This window comes from Coccinella septempunctata, chromosome 1 (genome assembly GCF_907165205.1).
Source record: "Coccinella septempunctata chromosome 1, icCocSept1.1, whole genome shotgun sequence".
Classification (NCBI taxonomy): domain Eukaryota; kingdom Metazoa; phylum Arthropoda; class Insecta; order Coleoptera; family Coccinellidae; genus Coccinella; species Coccinella septempunctata.
Window position 1 is genome coordinate 6,734,270 of NC_058189.1, and position 26,053 is coordinate 6,760,322.

Genomic DNA, 26,053 nt, shown 5'->3' on the forward strand with positions numbered 1-26,053 from the left:
TTTCAACTTTGTCATTTTGAAAGTTTTGTATAGGTGATTTTTGGTGAAAAGTTCCATTTTGACCTTCTACCTTCTGTTGAAAAACAAGCCTCACTTTCAAATACACCCTGTATAATATATTTAGAAACTGATCTCTGGTCTTTTTCATGGAAGGAATCCCCTCAATCAGTTTGTATAAACGTTAATTATGTTCATCATAAATATTGTAGTTCGTTTATTTTTCTGTAAATTCACATTGTGCGAAAAACGCAATTACTGAGATTTTCACGTAGAACGGACAACATAGCGCTGATTTAAAATTCAATAATGATTTGACAAGTGTCATAACCTCACATTTACGTACAATACGGCGTGGAATTAATCAAATTTGCATGGCCAACCGAGTGGTTTTATAAGGGTGATTCGAGTGTAGTTAGTTCGTCTATCAATATCACGTTGTGCTATCAAAAATTTCCCATCACAAACAACCTGTACGAACTCCGAGTGCGAATATCATCCTGTTTATTCAATTTCACCCTGAATATAATTTGCGAGCCGTATCAGCGTGCCTGTTTTCCACCATATCATGTATCGCATTGAAGAGATTCACCCGACCGCAAATTGTATTTACGATCCAAATTTATAGAAGCACTCCTTCAGTGTCGACTTTAATTGAGGGAATATGAATCTTCGTCTCCATTTTCCAATGAAAGCGGCTCTTTGGTCCCATCCCTTATCGATTATTAATTCATCTTCCTATTTTCTAATAAAGCCACCCGGGCGGCTGGAAATATGCAATGCATACGAAATGAACGGGCATGATCTAATGAAAAATAGCAGAAATATGGAGCTCATGAGACTTGACAGATAGCGGACGACAGGATATGAATTCGGCTACGCGCTTTTCTCACTCAATGTCACAATGTCCACGGAGGAGCGGAAACGGATGGAGAATATTTCTCTTTTAAATTCTCATGATGCCTCTCCGTAAATCAACTTCGCTTCAAATTTCTTCGGTTACGATGAACGGGATATTTTCATCATTATTCCAAATCGTTCTTCTGATGGGTAAATAAGAAAACACAACAGTTTTCAAGCAGAGCTTGTTAAACAAAATATACAAAGTGCGCAAATTATCTACGGCCAAATTTCACTGAGGCGATTTGCAACAAAAAAATTCCTATAGATTATGGACCAATTACTTCCATTATAAAGTTGATATTTTTTACAGGTTCACAATTTTTTTATTCAAAAAAAGGCGTATCGTGAAAACTGTAATCCTAATCGGCAACCTTTTCTATAGTGTACAGGGTATCCCAAATTGCTTGATTTTGGCTGTTTCTGGTACTTCTAGACTAGATAGGCAAAAACGTTGAAAGGAGTCCTGGGCTCGATTATCGAGAAAAGTCCAATAGTGAAAACCGTTTCACGATATCTTCATTTATTTTGAAGACATAACCAAATTTTGATATTTCATCGATTTTGAAAATGTGCCATAACTTTTTCATTTTCGAGAATATCTGAAAACAAATGAAACTTTCTACAGGCACTTTTTCACAAGGAATCAGACACTGTATTCACTTTTTTTTTATCTTTTGTACTAAGGGTGGAAAAAAAACAACTTCGTTATTTCAAACACGAATGCATTCTCTTTTTGATTTTATAGTATTCGAAAAAAAAATAGCTTTTCAAAAAAATCAGCATAAAAGTGAAATAATCACTAACTGTTCAGTATCTCATACATTACTCTATGAATGAAGCAATTTTCATGAAGTTTTTGCTCTAGATTATTTACGAAAAGAACCGTTGCCATAGATATAGTTAATCTTTCATAGCAAAACGATATAAAGTCACAAAATAAATCATTTATCAATATTTTGATGTTTGCTGACTACGTGGAAATAATTAAATTGATTTTCAAAAATGTATGAACATTTTGAAAAATATGATATGTTAATTTGCTTCATTGAGTGTGGCCAAAATGCAGATTCTGCATTAGAACTCTATTTCAATCGTTACCCTGAGAAGACTCTCAACAGTTACTGATTATTTCACTTTTATGCTGATTTTTCCTAGAAGATGTGAGTGATATATCAACATATATATATTTTTGAAAAGCTATTTTTTTTTCGAATACTATAAAATCAAAAAAAGAATGCATTCGTATTTGAAATAACGATGTTGTTTTTTTTCCACCTTTAGTACAAAAGATAAAAAAAAATTGAATACAGTGTCTGATTCCTTGTGAAAAAGTGCCTGTAGAAAGTTTAATTCGTTTTCCGATATTTTCGAAAATGAAAAAGTTATGGCACATTTTCGAAATCGATGAAATATCAAAATTTGGTTATATCTTCAAAACAAATGAAGATATCGTGAAACGGTTTTCACTAATGGACTTTTCTCGAAAATCTAGCCCAGGACTCCTTTCAACGTTTTTGCCTATCTAGTCTAGAAGTACCAGAAACAGCCAAAATCAAGCAATTTGGGATACCCTGTACATGTAATTTTGATAAATATGGTAGTTTTCAAGTAATGCTGTTCTCTTTGTACTAATTTTACAACTATTAATTTGACCATACTGTATAAAAACTTTTTGCGCACCCTATACAGGGTACTTTGACTTTGAATCTTATAAATATTTTAACAGTCAATTCTTGAGGTCAAAAGAAACAATATAGCCATTTTCAGTTTTCATAGTGAGCTATGCCACTCCTGGAAAAGCAACCTTCAGAATAACTAGCTAAATCTGTGACACTACACATCTGTGGATGTTCTAAGCAGAGTTACATTCAGCCAAAGTACCCAACTTTTCAAAATTCACAGATACTTTTTAATTTTCGAACATCAAATTTTACCCGAAAACGGCGCATCGTACGAAAAAATATGAAATATGAAGAAAACTTTTATTTTACAAGACGTTCAAATATTCATCAGATAGCGTTCAACTCAGTTTCAATAGTTAGGTTATTTGATGTTTAATTATTTTTATGGTACGTAATGGTCATAATGAGAAAACTGGAAGTGAGATAGTACTAAAAATAACATTCTTTATGGTTTTTCAACAGCCTGTACCTTTCAAACCGAGCCGATTCGGAAAAAATGGTCGAAGAAAAAAGTGTTCCTTTTGACCTCAAGTATCTACTGTTAAAATATTTGTACGAGTCGAAGACTCGTCCTGTATAGGCAGTATGTGAAATATGAAATAACATCGGTTTATTTTTGGACAGCCATAGTCATAGTCAATGATGGCAAGCACGAAAAACTTTTCCTAGAAGTTATTGGCAATTTTTCCAAACCTCCATCTGCTGACCAATCTTCAATTCATAAAATATCCGCATAGGAATAGGATAACATTTTTTATGAGACTTTTATTTTATTCCTGGGAATAATTTCTGTCATGACCGTACTCTGAACCTCACGAATATTTTGTGCTAATATGGAATGTCAACGAATAAATGGTGAATGTTTTCTGTTATATTCACGAGCAAACAATGAATTTTCACCAGAAGGCCCATTAAGTAGAAAATGCACAAAATTCATATCTTCGGAATGGGTCAACTATTCATGTATAAATGAGGAGTTCGTCTTGTACCCTCTACTAGGGGTGGAGGGTAGTTGTATTTTTTATATGGCAACCCTAACTTCTTGCCCCAGAGGGCCGAATAATGGTTGAGTGGTAGATTTTTCGTGCAGATTTCAATTAACAGGATCTTAAAATTGCCAAACGTTTTCTTCAAGCAGTAGTCTTTGTACAGTATTCACTTTTACTTTCCATAACATTAAAAGTGATATTTCATTACACACATGTCTGCTCGCTCTCCTTATCTGACACTTTTCAAATGACCCCACAACAAAAAGTTCTGAGTTATCAAATCAGGAGGTAATTTGAAATATAAATCAACTCAATTAAAATCCTATTCATTCAGAAACAACAATTTGATGCATTACAATTCTAACGAGTTTTTTACACCGAAAAGAACGCCAAACAGGATATACGTGAACATAATTGCAAAACATATTAAATGATATAACACTTGACCCCTATTGGCATTTAAGATTCTTGAGGGGGTAGCCAATCTACTCAGGGAATGATAGTACACCAGTACACCCAAGAATTTGGTAACAAAAGATCTCTCCTTCCGAGTAAAAATTAATCAGTATGGGCTTTTTCCAGAAAATTTTACTTATAGCAACATTCGACTAGGCTGTTTTTGTAATAATTCTACTTCCGCCAGAGTTTATTAGGAATTGTAACGTGGTTACCTCGGAGAAAACTTATCTCGAGCGCCAGCTATTCTTTTAACTAGGACGAATAGCAAACCTACCAGAGTAGCTGCTAGTCGGAGACAGAGTTCGCTGTTATCTAGGGTGGTAGCGATAACGAAGTAGTCAAAATCAAATTATGTACTAGTTTATTCACACCTTCGGAAACTGATTATTTGTACAACGGAGATATGTGTAGGTATGAAATATGAGCGAATCTATCAGCAAACATACAATCCGGAAATTCTATCCGGTCACGAGCACTTTGTAAAGTTTATACCGGGTACAGTGAAAAATCAAAGGTTGTTCTATAAAATGCGCCAACCAGAACTGACGAAATGAATACTAAGGATGACCTCGCGAAGTGAAATGACTTGCTATACGGTATCGGGATGTAATTAATTGTATTTCTCCAATGAAAAGAAACACAACCAGGGCGGATCTATTCGAGACTTTTACTCGCTACCCCAAGGGCTAACGCTCCATGTCTGATAGCGAAGAAAAGGTCTATTTTTAGCGCAACTACGGGATTTCACTGACGACAAGCGGTATCTCTTATTCTCTACCCCAAGGGCTTACGCGCCATGACTGATAGCGAAGGGAAAAGTCAGACTCGCGAAACAAGGTAAAGTACGATAAAATATAACAGAAAGCGATACAGTACAGCAGTGTCAAAGTCAAAGAAGTAACCGGTGTAGGTCTAACAAAGAAACTGAATGGTAAAGACGGGGACCTACCTCCTTTGTTTCAGGCACTCGCGGAAAACAAACGAAAACTAGAAATTAATTCCTAAGGGCACTAACTTCGTAATACAAAATTTATTCTATAAATTTGTTGAACGGTTTGTCGGGCACACAATTAAAGTCGAATCGCAGAAAAGTACGGAGCGTAAACTAACTAAAGGGATTGAAGTAAAAGAGCAGAAATCAAAAAGTAAAAAGAGAGCGTCGCGGGGGAAAATCTGCTTTTATAGGCAAATCCCCCCACACGTTAAAAATCTGAAAATTCCAGAATGCGACAAGAATGAAAAACGTCGTCAGCTCCGGTTTATCGCACATCAACATCAGAAAAACGTCGAAATCATCAACGGCATGCAAGAAAAACAACGTTAAACATAGATAAACGGTTTTTTACATTTACTCTGCCTATCGGAATGAATGTACTGAATATTTTCAAAGGCGGAAATGTAAAACGAAAGGAATGCACTAAAATGAACTCCAATTTGTCTCAGAAAACTGGGATTCATTACAGAATACATTTTGATTTTCATTCAACGAGCTGAGAAAAGTTTTCGTTTTTTTCCTGTGTCATTATCATGAGAAATACAACCACACAGGTTTTGGATCTCAGTAAAAATAATTTCCTCTCCATGAGGAAATGCAAATCGCATATATGTATGTGGAATTCGCAAGGGAATCCCTCTTTTCGCAATGTTTATAAATACCGGTTAGTGCATGTGGCTTTACCGTTGTTGCATATAAATGGGGGCCAAAGGCGGTTAATAAATAAAGATAATGTTTTGCTGGTTATGCATTGCAGAATCCTTGTTTCTACGTGGTCTGAATCCGAATCATTAAACCTCCTGGGATATTTTCAGTAGACGCCGGTGCTTCTGGATTGAGACGCCGTTTTATTTTACAGCTTTTGATAAAGCTGCGATGGTCAATTTGCAATAGAGATTTTATGACATGCCCGACATTCGATTTCTGCTGAGGATATTCTCTTATAAGTGACCTGTAACCTCGATTGGAACATTTTAAAATGGATCTTTTTCCGTGATAAATAATGCGAACTCTGCTCTACGAAATAAAATTGGACGTGATGATTCAGATGCAGTAATCCTTTCCACATACATACTGTTTTATCATGCATTGATCAACTACAGATTGTAGGATTAATTCCACTTAAGAGGGGCCTACACCATTTTAATGGTCAGTTCAAAACGGAAAAATTAATATCTTACGTCAGACACCACTAATTTATATGGAGTGTTCATTATAATTCAATTCAATCAGTTCGTCATCTCGAAAAGTCAAAAAGTTTTTTATTCATCAAACGAAAAAAAAATAAAAAAAATTTTTTCATTGAATAACAAATATTCATTCATTTCATTAACTTTCCGGGATGAAATTATCTCTTCTTTGAATTTCCACATTGAAATATTTCTTGAAAAGTCCCTCTTTTGGCTACAATTCGTATCCTGGTGAAATTGAAAAATTCGTTAAGTGCTGCCATCTTTTCGACGAAAGTGGAAACTATTGTAATATTCGTTACTTCTACTTATCGTTCAAGTGATCTAGCAACACCCCACATTCTGGTAGTCTATCACCCTTTACGCCTTACACGGATAGTGAGAAAGTCTCATCCTGAAAAGCATTAATGCGGAGATAAAATTTCAATTTTGTAATCCGGTTGTATGACATCATCAATCTTCATAAGTTATACAGGATGTTTCATGCTGCGCGTAGACGACAACGACGAAAAGTATTTCAGTTGTATTCAATGGTTAATAAAAATAAAAAAATATTATTTTTTGTACTGAAATTTGATCCACATTGGGTACAGTTTTGTTGACTCATCAATTCTACACTCAGGATAAACCATAGAAGGAGAGATACGATAGACTGGATTCGCCTTATTTGAGCTCATCAGTACCGCATAACACAACCAACGATGTCCATCAAATCATTATTCATCCTCAATTTTATTTCACCACTTTTAACATTGACACTACAACTGAAATACCTTCTAAAATGGAATGCACTGTTATGAGATACTTTTGACGCTATATAATTTTGCTTGTCTTTACAAATAACTAAAATACTTCGACGAATTTCGATCTACAGGGTGTTTTATGGACGTGCTTCCGTTCAACGAATTTTTACGGAGCTGGGCCTGGATTCCAGGTTTTTTGACTATTCCAGTCAATGGGGATGTGCTGATAATACATTCTCACCAAAAATGTATAAAATATTGATTCGAAATGCCTTATTTGACTGTCTCGTCTGTTTCATCTCATCTAGTGTACGTTAGCAATAAATTGAAGAAAATTGATTGCTTTCGTGTATGTTCTTCTTTATGCGGTGTTCACCTTAAACAAAATCTCACATGAAAATTCTTTGTCATCCTCTTCATTCACAATCTTTCTGATCGTTTAGATTCAGATGAAACATTATATAAATTCCTTTCCTAGAGTTAAAGTTAGCTATTTGGCAGGAGTTTTTTTTTCATTCGCAAAGACCATTTTGTGAATTTTTAAAATCATCAGGGGATTAAATTTCTCTGATAGTTTTGACATGAAATAAAAGAAGATTAGATCTTAACGTTGTAATCTATTAGTTTGAGTTTTCTTTTCTTTCCATCATTCCCTTAGGGAAATTTGAAGGATCTACCATGCGGTCTGTGGCTGGAATCGACACTAAGACCAAAATAGACACCTTTCAAACTCTCCAAGTTTGCCATCTAATCGAGTTAGACGATGGTCGATGGGCGATGGTGATGTTTCAATTGTTCCAGAACTTTGCTCTCAACGGCTTTGTTATACACGTTGGCACTTCATAAACTTTATCCCATTCACTGTCTACAGTCTATGGAATATCTTATAAAATATGTTTGCACAGCATTTCAGGACATTTTTCTGGATCAGATCAACAAATATTGAAAGCTTTGGATGAAATTTTTCATTGAAGAAGGCTTGGTATGAGTTCTAACAATAACGTGAATGTCAGTTACAGCGAACTCTTCTATCAGATTTTAGCACAACACAATTTTCAAAAACTTCCTTTAATCAATTCTGTTGTATGTCAGTTTTCTAACATATTCATGTAGTTCGTTTTACTTCATATAAATTCATCAATATCATTATATCATGTACCTTTTTCTATATTCCAATAGTATTAGTGACAGAAAAAATGAGGGGATATAATTATATCTATCCATATCCACCCAAAATCCTCTTTGTTTGGACATTTCTTCATATATGATTTCATTGGTTCGAGTAGAGGAGTTAAAAACTTTCTCATTGTCACTTCATAGGTTACCTTCGAATATATACGTACAAATATTTTGACAGTAGATTCTTGAGGTCAAAAGAAACGCTTTTTTCCTTCACCATTTTTCGGAATCGACTACGTTTAAAAGATACAGGGTATTGAAATACCATAAAAAAATGTTATTTTTAGTTCTATCCCACAAACGGTTTTATCGAATGAAATTACTTTCGGAATATAGTTTTTCATTTAAAATAAAAGTATTCTTTATATTTTTTCGTATGATCGGCTGTTTTCGACTAATTTGGTGTTCAAAAATTAAAAAGTTTTCACAGATGTATAGTTTCACAAATTCAGCTAGTCATTTTGAAGGTAATTTTGTTTTTCCAGGGGTGGCACAACTCATTATGAAAACTTAAAATGGCTATATCCTTTTATCAGAGCCGAATCGGAAAGAATGGTATAGGAAAAAAGTGTTTCTTTTGAGTTCAAGAATCTACTGGTAAAATATTTGCACGAGTGAAAGACTCGCCCTCTATATGTACACAGTTTAGGAATCATCAAAAAATTGAGTATTTATACACGAATAAATTATGAGTTGTGGCGTGAACCATCAGGCTTCACATCCTACATAATATTCGAAAGAAAGTATTTGGTGGGTATAGTTTATTGACAAAGTCTTCAGTTTCACTTCTTGAAACATAATAAACTCAGCCTGCTTCCTTCTTGTCGGAAAATATAATGATAACAATTCATCGTCGGCTATTAAAAATATTATTTCAAATTAAAAACGTTATGCGCTCGAGAACGAGGGGGTAGGTACATCTTACAGTCCCCCAATTTATATTTCAACATCAATTTCCTAAAGTTAGGGAGCAACCTTCTTTGTTACACGGGGACATTTTTAATTGGGCCTTTATTAAAAAGTTTCCTCCATGTTATATTCAGCTACAGATGAATTGTTCGCTGCTCTACTATAATGAGTGCTACGCTGGCCTAGATGTTAGTTGGGCTAATTGTCGCCTTCGTTTTTTTTTCCTTTGAGCAGTTGCATATTTCGATACTTCAGCACAATCGTGATGTAGCAATTATGATAGTAAGAATTACTCGTTTGGTAGAACGAGCGGAATTTTCATTATTTTCGCGAAAATCATGCAATTATATTCGTTGGGCATGAATAACTTCGAAATGTTGCCGTATTGTGTGCTTTCGGTCGAAATACTCACTTTTGCCTTCAATCGTTTTGTTCATTGAAACTTCTTCACAAATAGTGAATCGTTGATTTGTACAGTTTTTGTTGAATCCGAAAAACAACGGAACGATATGAATCAAGCTGAGCAATACAAATAGCAGCACTAAATATTTTGTTTCTGTAGCCATCGAATTTTTAAAACTAAGTGTTGTGGATCATGAAATAACATCTCTGAAAGTGGTTTTTTTTTTATTTTGCAGCATATTGTATAATATTCTGTTTGTTTCATTTTATCATTATAATTTTTTAATGATAGTCAGTCAAGCAAAACAAAAGCCTTACTCTTGGAATCATCGATTGATTGCAGAATACAGGGTGTTTTCAAAGGTGAGCCGTTTTTTTGACAAAAGGTAGAACTCATCAAAATAAATCGTTTCACCAAAAATTGTCTATATAAAATATCCCAGATGGCTGAGATACAACCCCTAGAAATTCCACAAAATTTCATTGAATTTCAAGTACGGGACTGTGAAAGGTGACTCCGGCATCGCAAAAATGAAACTAAACATAAACAATTGACTGGACAATGAATGGTTCAGTACCAAGTTCATCGGATTAGATGCATCAGGTCACTTGAGAGAATAATAATTGTTGTATCGTGCCATTTAATGTGAAAAAAATGTAGAAAATCGAGGCAGTTTCTTGAAATTGCTCATGATGAAAAAGTACTATGATATTTCCCCATTTCATCCCATTTTTACGACGATTGTTGGAATGTTCGAACAAGAAGATTGTTATGCCTATTGTGAAAAAATTCGTGAATAATTCAGACGAATTTTATTGGTGATATTTTGAAGTATTATTTTATTTTTCACACTTGTGTCCTAAGTCTCTTCTGTCAGTTGGTATCGAAATGAGCCAAATAATGAGAAAAATTCGGCAATCCTGAGTTTCCATTGCCGAAAAAAGCCTCACCTTTAAATACGATTACAAAGAGTCACACCGAGCAACTACATACTTTCAGTTTGATCATTTTCATTACAATGTAAATATGTATCAAACGTGCCACATGGTCGAATCAGGAGATTAGTTTTTTCCCACTGCTTTGCGATAATTCAGCTAACAAACGGTCTAGGGTCGTATTAGAATCTATTTCAGTAATCATTTCCAATTTTTTTTTCAACTTTGTCTTCTCGAAAGTTTTGTTTAGGTGATTCTTGGTGAAACGCTTCATTTTGACCAGTTCTACCTTCTGTTAAAAAAAATTCTCACCTTTAAATATAATTAGTGACATCAAAAAGTGTACTACAGATTTTTTTACTTCTCTCAGACTATATTAGTACTATACTTCTGCTTGATATTCATCCCCAAATTTGATTTGAAGTTCACGTGAAGAAGGTGAAGTGAAGAAATATTGATTCAGTATATCCCATTCCGATTGCTCTTACTTTCAACAATAATTCATCTCACACAAACTGATCCCAGTCTTCCAGCGTAATTCATTGTTGAAACCATCCATCGTGGTGACACAAGAAGGATAACCTCCAAGAAGGGTTCGGTGCAGTGACCCGACTTCCCAGTCTGTTCAAACAGAGAAGGCCGATTCATACAATCAAATTCCAGAATACGCCTCCATGCGGATAGGTTTCCCAAGCAATTCGACTAACAAACTTATGCCGGGGAAACAAATGAGCAAACCACGGTCCCACAAGATTCATCATCCAACAAACTCGCTCTCGTGTAATCAAAGTCAAGGTAACCTACGTCTGTCTGATTATAAATAACGTTCACTGGCTAGGTTTATTCCGGAGCAGACAGAGTAGTACCTCCAGACTGTTACAGATTCGAATTAAAATGTATCTAACGCCATTCAGCTCCCACCAAATTCAACATGCACTTGATTATACAGAATATTTTATTGTATTTTATGCGTTATTATTCAGAAACGAATTTGATTTGCCAAGCCAAACTGTAATGATCTCCAGTTTTCTGAGAAAAATTGGAGTTCATTTTAGTACATTCCTTTCATTTAACATTTCCGCCTTTGAAAATATTTAATTCTTAAATATTCAGTATATTCATTCCGATAGGCAGAATAAATGTAAAAAAACCGTTTATCTGTGTTTAACGTTGTTTTTCTTGCATGCCGTTGAAGATTTTGACGTTTTTCTGATGTTGATATGCGATAAACCGGAGCTGACGACGTTTTTCACTCTTTATGGAATTTTCAGATTTTTAACGTGTGGGGGGGATTAGCCTATAAAAGCAAATTTTCCCCCGCGACGGTCACTTTGGCTCTTTTACTCTTTAGTTTTTTTTGTCACTTTTACGCTCTGTACTCTCTTTTCTCTGTGATTCGACTTTAATTGTGTGCACGACAAGCCGTTCAACGAATTTAGAATAAATTTTGTTTTACGAAGTGAGTGCTCTCAGGAATTAATCTTTAGTTTTCGTTAGTTTTCCGTGAGTGCCTGAAATAAAGAAGGTAGGTCCCCGTCTTTACCGTTCAGTTTCTTTATTAGACCTACACCGGTTACTTCTTTGACACTGCTGTACTGTATCGCTTTCTGTTATCTTTTACCGTACTTTACCCTGTTTCGCGAGTCTGACTTTTTCCTTCGCTATCAGTCATGGTGCGTAAGCCCTTGGGGTAGTGAAGAGAAAGTCCCGTCAACCCCCCTGTTCGCGTTCCGCGTCGTGTGTTGAAATCGAAATCTCTTCTTTTCTATCAGCCATGGTGCGTAAGCCCTTGGGGTAGAGAATAAGAGATACCGCTCGTCGTCAGTGAAATCCCGTAGTTGCGCTAAAAATAGACCTTTTCTTCGCTATCAGTCATGGAGCGTAGCCCTTGGGGTAGCGAATGAAAGTCTCAAATAGATCCGCCCTGGTTGTGTTTTTTTTTCATTTCTGGAGAAATACAATTAATTATATCCCTATACCGTATAGCAAGTCATTTCACTTCTCTCTTTCAGTTCTGGTTGGCGCATTTTATTGAACAACCTTTGATTTTTCACTGTACCCGGTATAAATTTTATAAAGTGCTCGTGATCGGATAAAATTTCCAGAATGTATGTTTGCTGATAGATTCGCTCATATTTCATACCTACACATACTTCCGTTGTTTATATAATCAGTTTCCGAAGGTGTGAATAAACTGGTACATAATTTGATTTTGACTACTTCCTTATCGCTACCACCTTAGATAACAGCGAACTCTGTCTCCGACTAGCAGCTACTCTGGTAGGTTTGCTATTCTTCCTAGTGAAGAGAATAGCTGGCGCTCGAGATAAGTTTTCTCCGAGGTAACCACGTTACAAAACATTTAGATTAATTCCTTCCACTAAAATTTCATAAAGAATTTATCATGCGTTATTTATAAATATTATCAGTAAATTGCAATTCGGCTCATCAAATCAGGAAATTGGGACCATTTGGTATCTGTTCCAAAACAACTGTTGCAGAAACTCGGAAGCATAATTTCCAGTGATCCGAAATGAATGAGAGCAGTTATAATTTCATTATCGATACAGAAGCAGCTTTCACAGAGCCACTAACTGAAATTGAGACTATCACAACGAGTGTATTGAAAATTTCGTTCAACGATCATTGTACTACGTAAATGCATTTCGCTACCAGGATTTCCAATTAGCATCAAATTATTTCGATATAATCGAGCATTACATGACTAATATATAATCATGTCATGAGCATACTTCTCATTAGATCAGGCTTCAGATTATGGCGCACCACTTTGTTTATGATTATAACCTGTCTTGAAGTTACATGAGTAAGTCGTTTGAAGATATGACGTAGATTCATCTTAAGTTCACTATCGTTTCTCTTTGATGTCGAATACATATCACTTTAGGATCAGATGAGAAGGTCATCTCATCATCAATTTGAAAATTGATGATGAGATCGAAAGATGAGAAAGAAACAAGGGTGGTTATAGCTGTTTTTCGTGGAAGGGGGAGGTGGAGTAATCACCTCAATAAACTCTGAAATATAGTTCACGTGACCTCAGATCGTATGGATTTCGATACTCATTGGGGAGTTATTACCTCCATTACTCCTCCCCCCTGCGCCCTTGGAAAAAAATGTAGCATTGATAAAACGACATAGCGGTTATCCAGCTCATTCCATGTTTTACTTTTCTATATGACATTAAATTGGCAGATCGGCTTCGAAAACCTGGCTTGAAGAAATAATCGTTAGGAAACATTGCTAACCATAACCTTTTCCTATTATACAGAGTGAGTCTTTGACTCGTACAAATATTATAACAGTAGATTCTTGAGTGTCGCCACTCTCTATAGTCTCAATTTAGAACACTAACTGCCGTGGGATAAACGGTGCATATCTTTTATATCGATACACCCTGTTTCGAGAGCCTTCCCACACAAGCGAGAACCGTATCGATGTTTCCGATGTTTTCGAGCGGTGGCAGGGGCGTATTCAGAAGAATATCCCATTTTCATTTCCAATGGATTAACATTCTAAGCGAAAAAATATGTGATTGAGTATTTTTCGTGGCTTTATCAATGATTATTCAACTTAGTCAATTTCAAAGTTTTATATATTGGATTTTTGTTGAAACTCTTTATTTTGACGGTTCTTCTGAAGATACTGCATTAACCTAGAAATTTTTTCCATACCCCCCATTTTTCAACATCTCAGGAAAAAAATGGAACTGAAATATGAAACAAATACTTATATCTACAGGTTCAATATATTTTAATATTAAGTAATACGAACAAAACACTTTAAAATGACTCAAAAAAATGTCAGGAAGGTAAACATTGTCCGCCATCAACGGTCGAAAACAGTTCAGTCAATAAAACTGCGGACACTTTATGTCGCCACTTGTGTCTTCGACTTTCGACAGTAGATTTTTGAGGTCAAAAGAAACACTTTTTTCTATACCTCTTTTTCCTATTCTTCCCTGATAAAGATATATAGCCATTTTAAGTATTCATAATGAGCTATGTCACCCTTGGAGAAATAAAATTTCCTCCATGATTACAAGTTGAATCTATGGCAATTTACATTTTTGGACTTCTGAACAGAGTTGCATTCAGCCAAAATGGCCAATTTTTCGTCGAATATCAGAGATATATATTTTTTAACTTACTCAATAATGGCGAATTTTACGAGAAAATATGAAGAATACTTTTATTTTACAAAACGTTCAAATATTCATTATATAGAAACCAACTTAGATTCAAGAGTTGGCTTCTTTGAATTTTTGGTAGGGGGAGTCCGGGAGACTTGCTCAGATGCTCAGCGATGAGAAAAAACGATACAAAAGGATACTGAGACATCGCGAAAGTGCAATTACCTGGCTCGTGCACCTTGGGTTGTGCCCGCTTTTGTGTCTGCCTTTATGTAATTAGAAATTGATTTTGGAGAGGTCGTAACGAGTGGATTGTTAACGTCTGACGACGTCGTTGCTTCTATCAGAGAGATGAGTTATTAATAATTGGCGTCAGATGTTTTTTTTTTGGATTTTTATATACTCCCTTATTGTCTAGCCCAAATTCGAATATTGATTCGCTCAATACTGAAATGTTCAGGTTGTCATGATTTCTGCTTCAGCCCTTTGAAGATTTCCTATTTTTCGGAACTCTATATAATAGGGGGGAGTCCGAGGGACTTGCTCAGGTAGGAGACTTGCACCACCTCAAATATTTCAATTCAAATTTCGCGCTACCGATATCGTAAATAGCTTGCGACATATTCGTAACAAGATACAACTAGTGGCGGCTCCATTTTGCCTTCCATCATAACAGTTCGGGAGTGAGAGGCTTGAACGTGACTTTGTTGTTGGGAAGTAAGAAATTGAATAATTTGTTTGTTACACTGTCTGAAAAGTTTTATAGGTGCGTGGTGTTATATAGTTTTATTTCATTTAGTAATATTGTTTTACTAACGATGAGCCTTTTTGATAATAATTTTAAAAGTTTCAAGAAAATATCTGTTGAATAGACTAAAAGGTAGTGCGGGAGACTTGACCTTCAGTAGGGTATGGTCGGGAGACAAAATCAGTGGTCCAAGTTTGCTTCAAAAAAAGAAAATTGAGTAATAGGAATAAATATAAAAAAATATTCAAATGTTCAAAAAAGTAACAAAGATCTCGGAAATAAGTGAGAGTGACTCTGAAATAGCAAATGTGTATTTCATACGCTGATACATCTGAGGATGAAAACCTTTACATAGACGATCGTTGGTCATTGGAAATTGTTTTCTTTAATTCTTTTTCCTTATAAACCTATGGTCAAGTCTCTCTCGTCCCCTGTTCAACTCCCCATGGGTTAGGGAGACATGAGCCAATTTTCGGTTCTTAAAAAAAAATTGCTGTACTCAAAATTTTCATCTCACCATCACTCTACTATTATACATCGTCACCTATTTGGGCTTGATATCTTCACACAAAAAAATGAGCTGCTACCATTTACAGATACAAATTGAGTGGCTTCTGAGTGAAAAGGGATTTAACTCTCCCAGACTCCCCATATTTTTATGGAGGAAACTGGAAGATGTGGGTGTTAGACAGATTTAAAATATAACACAGGCCAACACACATTTTGGTGAATGCGATTTTTTAACTGTTCCTGAGTAATCACCTAAGTTTTCTGGAAAACGGTGGCTGTGGAGGTAGTGAACTTTTATACTCATGTTACAGCCGAGAATATTAAAATTTGAAAGCATAGTTTCCATTAATTCTACGTAATTCTCTGCTTTATGATTGCCAAGAAAATTTTGTACTACTTGAACAAATGAACTCCAAGCGTTAGATTCAGTCTCGTTCATTGATGTGGTGAATTGTGGATCTTTAACAAGTTGCCTTATTTGAGGACCATCAAATATACCAGCTTTTAGTTTTTCCGTGCTAATGCCAGGAAATTTACGTGACAAATACCCAAAACAATTTCCATCTCGATTTAAAGCCTTCGCAAATTGCTTCATTAGGCCTAGCTTGATATGCAAGGGCGGAAGTAAATTTTTTCTCTTGAAACCAAAGGTTCGTTGATCACGTTTTGTATTCCTTGAATCATGACATCTCTTGAAGGCCAATTTTTGTTAACCCAGTGCTCATTTTTAGCTCTGCTGTCCCAAAGGCACAAAAAACAAGGATATTTTGTATAACCACTCTGCTGTCCAAGGAGGAAGTTAATCGTTTTTAAATCAACACAAATTGACCACTGATGTTCTTCGTATTTAATTTTTCTCAAAACTAATGCTATTGTTTCATATTCTTCCTTCATGGTAGTAGAATGACCAATAGGAATTGAGCCATATTTGTTACCGTTATGTAAAAGAACACATTTTAAACTACGTTTTGAACTGTCAATATGCCATATAACATGTAACGTGTATCTCAGAAACTAGAGGTGATAGAAAAAATCTGGTGGCATTTTTGGAATCAGCACATTAAAAACATCTAAAATCAGATGTTAGATTTCCGGCAGCAAATTTTTTTTTTTCATTTTGTTGGCCTGTGTAATTTTTCATGATTTTTCAACAGCCTGTATCTTTTAAACCGAACCGATTCGGAAAGAATGGTAAGGGAAAAAAGTGTTTTTTTTTACCTCAAAAAATTACTGTTGAAATATTTGTACGAGTCATAGAGTCACCCTGTAATCTGAGACGCACTGTTACGCCAAAGTTGCTTTAATGTATCGATAACCTGGTGTAATTAATCTAGGATAATAATATGGTGCATGTCCAACGGGAACATGGCGTAGCTTCCTCATGCAATAATGTTCGGTGCACCATACAAACTTCCAGACAGACCCACAACGAGTTGTCAATTATTGAAGTTCCAGAGCCAAACGATGAAGAGGAAGCAGCCAGGAAGCGATAGCCGCTAAAATGCAAACTCCACAACTAACGAGCCAATTCATACAGGTTCCAGATTGTACGCTGTTTGAATTAATTATACAAACATAGTTAGTTGTAGTTTCATTTACTATTGCATTACACAAAGCAGTCAAGTTAGGAGAGCATCTAATTAACCACCCATAACACGAACTAAATCTTAAACTTCAGCCCTAGCCAAACTTTGCTCATCAGACTTAATTTCGGCCAGGCCGCAATTTTCATGCGACACACGGCAGATACGCCTGCGGCATAATCATCCTCCTCTCTGATCGTCCAAGGAAATTTCGAAAGTTCATCAACGTCTATCAATCAAAAATTAACTGGCGGTGTTAAGAAATGTCGGCCTCGAGTAGGCAATCTGCCAGGCACTTCCGAAACTGCAGGAACTTGTCTGTGAAACTGTGAAAGTCTAAAAAGTGGATTTATATGACATTTGCTTTGGGAATATTAAGGTTCGCTGAATTTTATAACGAAATAGTCTGATTTTTGTGTGTATGATTATATGTTCTTCTATTTTTAAATCGTTTTTCGCCTGTGTTTAATTTGGGCAATTTCAAAGAGTCATCAGGAACATGATGATGTATCGAAACGTAAAGGACTTGCTCTAAGGAAAGCAATAACCTCAACTTCAGTGGAAGGCTTAGCTCCTAGTACATCAGGTTACTCATGTGCCTTGTCTTCTACTGGTGCCTTGAAGATCACTATGGAGTATGTCTTCCATAGGCACATCTCCACTGAAAATCTACTGAAAACACTTGTAAAAAAAAAAGTCATGTCTACATTCTCGAGCGCGGTGGATTTTTTCTTGAGTTTATGACAAGAATAACGGAAAAAATATAATCTCACACTTTCAGCAAGCCGAAACAATTAAAATTGGCCATAAAGGTCAAGAAAAAATCGGTTTTTTTGAATTATCTCCTTTCCTGGTCTTCAAATTATTTTCGCATTCATCATAAAAGTTGTAGAGCATAACATTTTCTACAAGTTTTATCCGAAGCAATTTTTCATACGTTTGAACGTTTTTGAGATATACGGCGATGAATGTACATTAGACTGATTTCTACATTGACCTTGGCCTTTCGATTGTGTGACTAAGCTCCTCGCCCTTATCTTCCTCTAACTCGAAAACGGTTAAGAGTATGTGAAATTGCTTCAGACAAAAGTTGTACAGAATTTTATTATCTACAACTTTCATAATAAATACAGAAACGATTAGAGTTACAGGAAGGGAGATATTTAAAAAATATTCCTTGTTATCATCTTCAAACTGTTAGCTTAAGAACACCCCCCCTGGTTAGTGTCAGATTAATGGGTCAACACGTCTGCAACACCGAGATTGCCCATCTGTATAAAAATCGGGCACGCTTGAGTATGTATAAGTAACGATTTTTTTTGCATTTTCGAAGGATCGCTGTGAGCTTGCATCACGTCGGAATTGTCAGTCCCTTGAGAAATAGCTTCTTTTAGGTCGAATTAACATCTGACGAACTCGAAAAACTTTTTTTACCATTTTCAACTCTTCCATACGGCCAGCCCCACCACGCAACCTGTCAAATTAACATGAATTCATTATCAGAGACAAGTAGGGCATATCTTAATATGACCATCTCGAGTATGTTCACCTGGCGATTCTTTATTACATCTTTGAGATTCTGCAGACGCTTTCCCCACGCTGCTGAAAGTGCATACATCATAGAACCTTTTTTTCTTTCTGTTTAGCATCGTCGGCTCTCCAACTACTAAGCGTAATGGTACAGATGAAAGCTGCCAAATATTGCACTGTTTTTTGATTGGTTAACTTGGGTTTATGTGAAACTTCGAGAGTAAAGTGGCCTACAGACGAGCAACCTAGTTGACAAATTGGTTGTCAGCAGGACGTGTTGACAACCGAGTTGAACGTCTGTTGACAACCAAGTTGAACATCTGTTGACAACATAGTCCGCTTTAAGCGGCCCACAGACGAGCAACCCAGTTGACAAAATTGTTGTCAACACGCCGTGTTGACAATCAAGTTGAACGTCTGTGGGCCGGTTGGTGGTTGATATTCCTTCAACCTCGTATGGTTCACAAGCTCGTTAACAACATAGTTGTCAACTAAGTTGCTCGTCTGTGTGACTCGCTCGAAAACGACCTCATCATCAATTCCGTAGATAGAGTATGATTAGTAGATCTAATAAACGTTTTTTTTTTCAGACATGCTATGAGATGGAGCGATACCTGAAAGACGAGCCAAAAATGCAAACATTAAAAAAATTACCCGCAGACATGGAAAGGACGTGGTTCGAAGTGAAATGTTTGGACGACTACTCGGAGCGACACCTTGACGCATTCAGCTCAGCCAGTTCGCCTTGCTCGTGGGACGGCGCTCTCAGTTGCGCGGTACTCGTGAAACAGGAACCCATAGACGACGAAGAAGAGGAAGTACATTCGGACGCCGACGACGCCCTTCAATTACGCTTAGTGCCACACAGGAACTCTACCGCTACCCTCACACCTCCCTCGAGTCCCGAGTCCGGTCCTGGACATAGTAACGGCAGTAGTTCTAGTGCCAGTGAGTTGGACGTTTGCGGGTTGAGGGTGAACACCGTTTCCAGAAACGCGATAGTACGGGTACGAGCGACAGGGTTGGCTCGGTATATTTCGGTGGTGCCAAGAGCTGCGGCGAACCCTATGACAAGTCAAACCACGAGCGTGACGACGAAGCACAGTCGACTGGATCACTCGCCGGACAGTAAGAGGCGGATACACAAATGTCAGTTCTTGGGCTGTAAAAAGGTTTACACGAAAAGTTCTCACCTCAAAGCGCATCAAAGGACGCATACAGGTACGTTATCATGAAAAACGAAAACTTATTTGAATCAATTTGTGAACCTCGAGTTAGCAACTGCTCTTCTTGGTGAATAGAATTTTAGTGATAAATATTAACCATCACCAAGAACTCCATTTAGGTCACTGAAATGCCTCCAATTCGAATCTGAGTTTCTTGAAACACAACTCTTCACTATTCCATTAGAGTTGTAATAGTCAAATATATAATTTACGAGAGCTATCAAAAAACATAGTTACATTCGGATAGGATTGAATTTATTTTTCAAGGTAGCCGTATTATAAGCCTTTCTGTCATTTAACGAAATTTTTATTTCTCATATTATCTCGTATAATACGCGTTCTCGAGGAATATGATATTCAAAAATGAAATATATCTGTGAAATTCGAAAAATCGGATATTTTGACTGAGAGCAATTCAGTTCAAAATATTAATAGAATTAGAAAATAAATGATTAGATACTATTGGAGATAGTGCAAAATATGGGTGGTGGCTAGCTGAATTGGTTATTATTATACGACATAGCTGTAACTCATTCATTTTATTGAAAATACTACTTCGTTGACCAAATGGAATGGAAAAAGTGGTTTTATGCTTATTTTCCTAATTCTAATATACAGGGTGTATTTGAAGCTGAGGCTTTTTTTCAACAGAAGGTAGAACTGGTCAAAATGAAGCGTTTCACCAAAAATCACATATACAAAACCTTCAAAGTGACAAAGTTGAAAAAAAAATTGAAAATGATTACTGAAATAGATCCTAATACAACCCTAGACCGTTTGTTAGCTAAATCATCGCAAAGCAATGGGATAAAACTTATCTCCTGATTCGACCATGTAGTTTCGCTTAGGATATTGGCTCGTTCGATATTTACGTAGTAATGAAAATGAAAATTTAGGATTGTCGAATTGTTCTCATTATTTCTTAGTAACTTACACGATTGTATGAAATGGCTCAATTCGATACCAACTGACAGAAGAGACTCAGGACACAAGTGTGAAAAAAATATATATCTTCAAAATCTCACCAATAAAATTCGTCTAAATTATTCACGAATTTTTTCACAATAGGCATCACAATCTTCTTGTTCGAACATTCCAACAATCGTCGTAAAAATGGAATGAAATGGGGAAACCTCAAAACCTCATAGCATTTCTTCAACAAAACTAACATAAGCACTTTCAAGAAACTGCCTCGATTTTCTACATTTTTTTCACCTAAATTGCACGATACAACAATTATGATTCTCTCAAAAGTGACCTGATGCATCTAATCCGATGAACTTGGTACTGAACCATTCATTGCTCAGCCATATGTTTATGTTTTGTTTCGTTTTTGCGATGCCGGAGTCACACCACAGTCCCGTACTTGAAATTCAATGAAATTTTGTCGAACTTCTAGGGGTTGTATCTCAGCCATCTTGGATATTTTATATAGATAATTTTTGGTTAGACGACTTAATTTGATGAGTTCTACCTTTGAAAAAACCATGTTTAGTTAAATTTAAAAATGGTATATTTGATGCTTGGAAAAACTTCAGTGTCAGCTTTTCACGGGTGGCTATTATATCTTTTCATCTAGACAGAAACGGAAAAAATGGCAAAGAAAAAACGTGTGTATCAATGTGACCTCAAGAATGTACTGCAGAAATGTATGTACAAGTTAAAGACTCACCCTCTTTAAGAATGAATTCAGATTCACATCACCCGCTGATATGAATATCAACAAGTGTAAAGATTTGATTTCGATGAAGTCTTAGTAACACATTTGAAACACAGATGGCGCTCACACCACTTTGGTCGCTCCGTTTCCCATCTTTCTACTCTATAATCTTCGGTACCTATATTCTACCACCATGGTCTCCAGATTGCAGATATGTAACCATGTCAATCACATAAACTTCTAGCGAATTCTCGAAGGAAAAAACCCTTTCCAAAAAAATACTGCAGGATCTTGCACGATCTTAAACGCTAACATAACATTTCGCATCGAATCTGAAGGAATACAGAAAAAATGATGTAGTAAAGGCTGAGCACTATGTTCTACCTACCATCATAAGCAGGTATTTCGTCCTTCTCATGGTTAGTAGTAATGTATTCGAATAAAAGCTGAAACTCGTCAAATGCTAAAGAGCCATTCCATTCCCAACCTGTGAGCCAGCGGCAAGATTGTTCCAACAAACTTGGCTCCCCATCTAGCTGCGCTTAGTTTCATTGCAACTGACGTGCTATAAGGGATGTACACGGTTCCTCCCCACCTACCTCACTGATGACTGAAGTTCATCCTGCGGTGTAACTGGAACACAGTTCTTGTCTGGTCTCCGTGCATTTCGTAAGTGTAAATCATCTGGTCTTAATCATCGTTAGGGATGCAGATTGTTTTGCTGGCCCCTCTTCCTTGATTACCCGCTTTCATCCATTATCTTGCAGGCTGTAGCGTAAATTGCTCGTGTTAAAAACATTCGTTCAGCCCTCCAACTCCGTGAATTACGATCGAAATTGCGAAATTTCATTAGCCGGGGCTCATTTGAATCCTTGCCCGGTTCCGACCTTATAGAAAGGTGCTCTCGGTACCTGCCTGTAAATTTTTGATACGTATCGAGGGAGAAAATCAATTTCGAAAGAAATTTCCATCTCATTCACCGGGAATACTGATGAATCGCTTACTCTTTTGTGGGTTCTTCTGGGAAATTATGAACGCTCGAAAATATTTACGCAAATTTTACTTCTGAACTCTCACGATAATTGGAAAAAGTACAATATTTTTCTTGGTTGGAATATTCTATCAGTATTTCGTTATATCGAACGAAATTCGTTGTAATCCAATTGACGTTCATGCATATTTCAAATTCTCGTTGTAAAATATGCTCTTTGGCTGGAAAATCAGGAGAATGAGTAAATATTTTCTCTCCGAACTTAGTGAAATGTTCAACCTTCAAAGGGTGGCAGTTATACTCAAGCGTTGTAGAGACTTAGTGGATTGTTAATATTAGATGATAGCAGGAAAAAAAGGTTAAATGGGGTATGCCCGAGATTATACCCTTCCATCGGTGGGTTGAACGTCTACAGACTTCGAAAATAATAAAAACAAAGCATGTCAGATTTCTAATATATACTCCATTCACTTTTATTTTAGCAGTCGGTTGGCCATGGAAATTTACACATTTCACTCTGTATAGTACGAAAATGTGGGGTTATGAAGCTTGTCAAAACATTTTTGGGTTTGAAATGAACGCTATGTTGCCCGTTCTACGTAAATGTTTCTGTTATTACGTATTTTATCACAATGTCGAATCTCTTCGGAAAATATGTGACGAACATAATTGAAGTTTATAAAAACTGATTGAAAGCATAACAAATCCAGTTGTTTGCATGGAAAATACAAGAGATCAGTATAATATCATAATATGCACTAGCTTGAGGAGAGTTAATGTTCGATATCTTCTTTGGCTAAAGTTTGAATACGTTACATCAGTTGTAGATTTCAAAAATATTAACCCCTAAGATTAAATCCATATGATGCAGTGGTTGGGAATGGGGATCTTCGGAAGGAATTAACAGATAATTACAAGAATGTTAAATTCTTCAACAAAAATCATCTTGCATCAATATAAGTAAAAGAAATTAAAGGAAGTTTCAAGTCAAGATGAACTTCACCTTTGACACTTGCACTTCACATGAATAAACAATTAACACGACAACTGGCGCGTATTTGTGGCTGTTCATCTTAATACATTGATATAATAATAATAATAAGGTATTTATTGGTACTTAAAGACATTTACAATGTATAGGACAAGTCAAATGAAAAATAGATAAATCAATTTTCGGAAACTTATTCTACGATGACATTAATCGAAAATCCTGTAGTAAACTTTTCGCATTAATTCACTCAAACATAAAATTCTCAAATGCCACCACTTTTTTGGGTCTCCCAATAGAAGGAAATTATTTGTCATCCTCTTCATTCACAATCTTCCTGATTGTGGAAACATTCGGCTAAAAGTCTCAGTCGTTTATATTCAGATGAAATATTATATAAATTCTCTTACATTGAATATGTTCGCTACCGTCTGACGTATTGTGGATTTCAGAATATCAGGGTATAACTATTCGAATGAGCGGACCTCAATTCTAAATAGCACTTCCTGAAACCCTGTCTCTTTTTTCAATCACTTTCGGTATTTTCGTAATAAAAATTGATATCAGTTGTGGCAAGGGCGTTATGACATTAACGACATTTCATGAGTGCCAACCTTACTCCGTTCTATTTGCAAAAACTTGACGAAATTATTTCATGGCCAACCGGCTGCTAAAATGAATGTGAATGGAGTATACATATGTTTATCTTAGTTTATTGAAAACAGGATATGTTAGTAGGTTTAATGTAATCTTCAAATATATATATGCAGTGAGGAATAGAACTTATCAAGACAACAAAAGGTAGCAATCTCAGATTTATCACTTATTAGAGTAGATTCTATTTCCAATACTCAGCTGAGAACCGTTATAAACCATATATTATGTTATGCCATCAAAATTCTTCAAGAATATCCACTTCTGAACCATGTAGTTTTATTGGATAAATATTCTTATTCAGAAGAGTCCATTTCTCACGAGAGATGACAATTTCGACTTCTTTTGAAATGAATCCATCATCTTTTTTGACATCTTCATCGCAAAGGGGCTTTTGACACACAAATTGATTCCGGGTCGATTCTTGAGGTAAGGTTTTTTCCAATTTTTCCTCAAAAATGCATTCACAAATTTTATCTCTTCTCTTTTTCTTTCCGATGCCAAACCACTCTTACACCAGTGCACGCTTCAACATTTCACTATAGTCATATATTGTTCTCTTATCAAAAATCGCAAATAATAATATTATTCTAATCATCTGTCACCAGGAAGACAGTTCAACTTCAACTAGTTTAAATAAAAATTTCGCCATCCCGTGATCGCCAGCGCGGCTATTGGCAAAGACATGAACTACCTATTGGTGCATATTTTAGGGGACAAATAATCTGTGGTCTCAAGGCAGCGATCGTTCTCCTTCTCTGTATTCTCCATACCTTCTATGTTAGAAGTGGTTGAACATATAGAAAATTGCTTCGCACGAAACGTCACTTTTCAAGTGCCCTGTCCGATGACGTAGTATTTTGAATCTTTGAGGGCGTCTGCCTTCTTTCAACAACCGAGATGAAGTCAGCCAATGTCATGTTTTACTCTTGAATATCTGAGTAAAATAATTAAAAATTTCAGCCTTCCTGAAATGGTTTGAAATTTCACTATTTTCTCCATCAAAAATGGCGTCTGCCAGGCATTCAGCGACGGCCAAACGTCTGCCCGAAAAATTCATATTTCCCATTGTGTTCCGAAGTAGCTGCAACAAAAATAAATCTTAAAAAAAAGTGCAATTTCATCTTTTTAACCTATTTAAAGGGAGCACTGCGCACTAGAGAACGCAACGTCTCCCAGATGGCAGAGGTGTCGTTTTGTGTTCGAGTCAGTCTAAGGAATAATATATTGAAAAATCAGCCCTCCTAAAATGTCGCTAGCTCTTAGACTATGAATGAATCGTTTGCAAATTTCCATGTAGGTTTCAACAAAACGAACAAACAGATTAAATTCTGTCTGGCCCATTTATTATTCCTTCAGAAACGTGCTATCTGATGCGCGAATTCTAACGAAATTTTGAGTGCCTCTACAACCGCAGCTGTCGCGAAATGTGTTAATGCTAAGCTAACTAATACGCGGCTCCTATTTAAAACAAGTTCCCGGTTTCCGAATTAGCGATGTATAAGGCAGAGACTAAGTGCCTGCCGCTGAATAATTCAGGTTTGTGTGTTGCGGTCGACTCCATCCACTCGGACGAATTGACGGAAACGGGCTTCTTGGTGCTCCACTTCTAAAAGAAAATGAACGT

General features: G+C 36.2%; 1 protein-coding gene across 1 annotated transcript in view; it reads left to right on the forward strand.

The window, feature by feature from the left end:
- LOC123308351 (Krueppel-like factor 7) overlaps positions 1-26,053 on the forward strand; it is a 615,580-nt gene that overhangs the window by 496,751 nt on the left and 92,776 nt on the right. Inside the window, exon 2 of the mRNA XM_044890969.1 lies at positions 19,498-20,128. Coding sequence (XP_044746904.1) covers positions 19,498-20,128 — 631 coding nt within the window. The remainder of the gene's footprint in view (positions 1-19,497; positions 20,129-26,053) is intronic.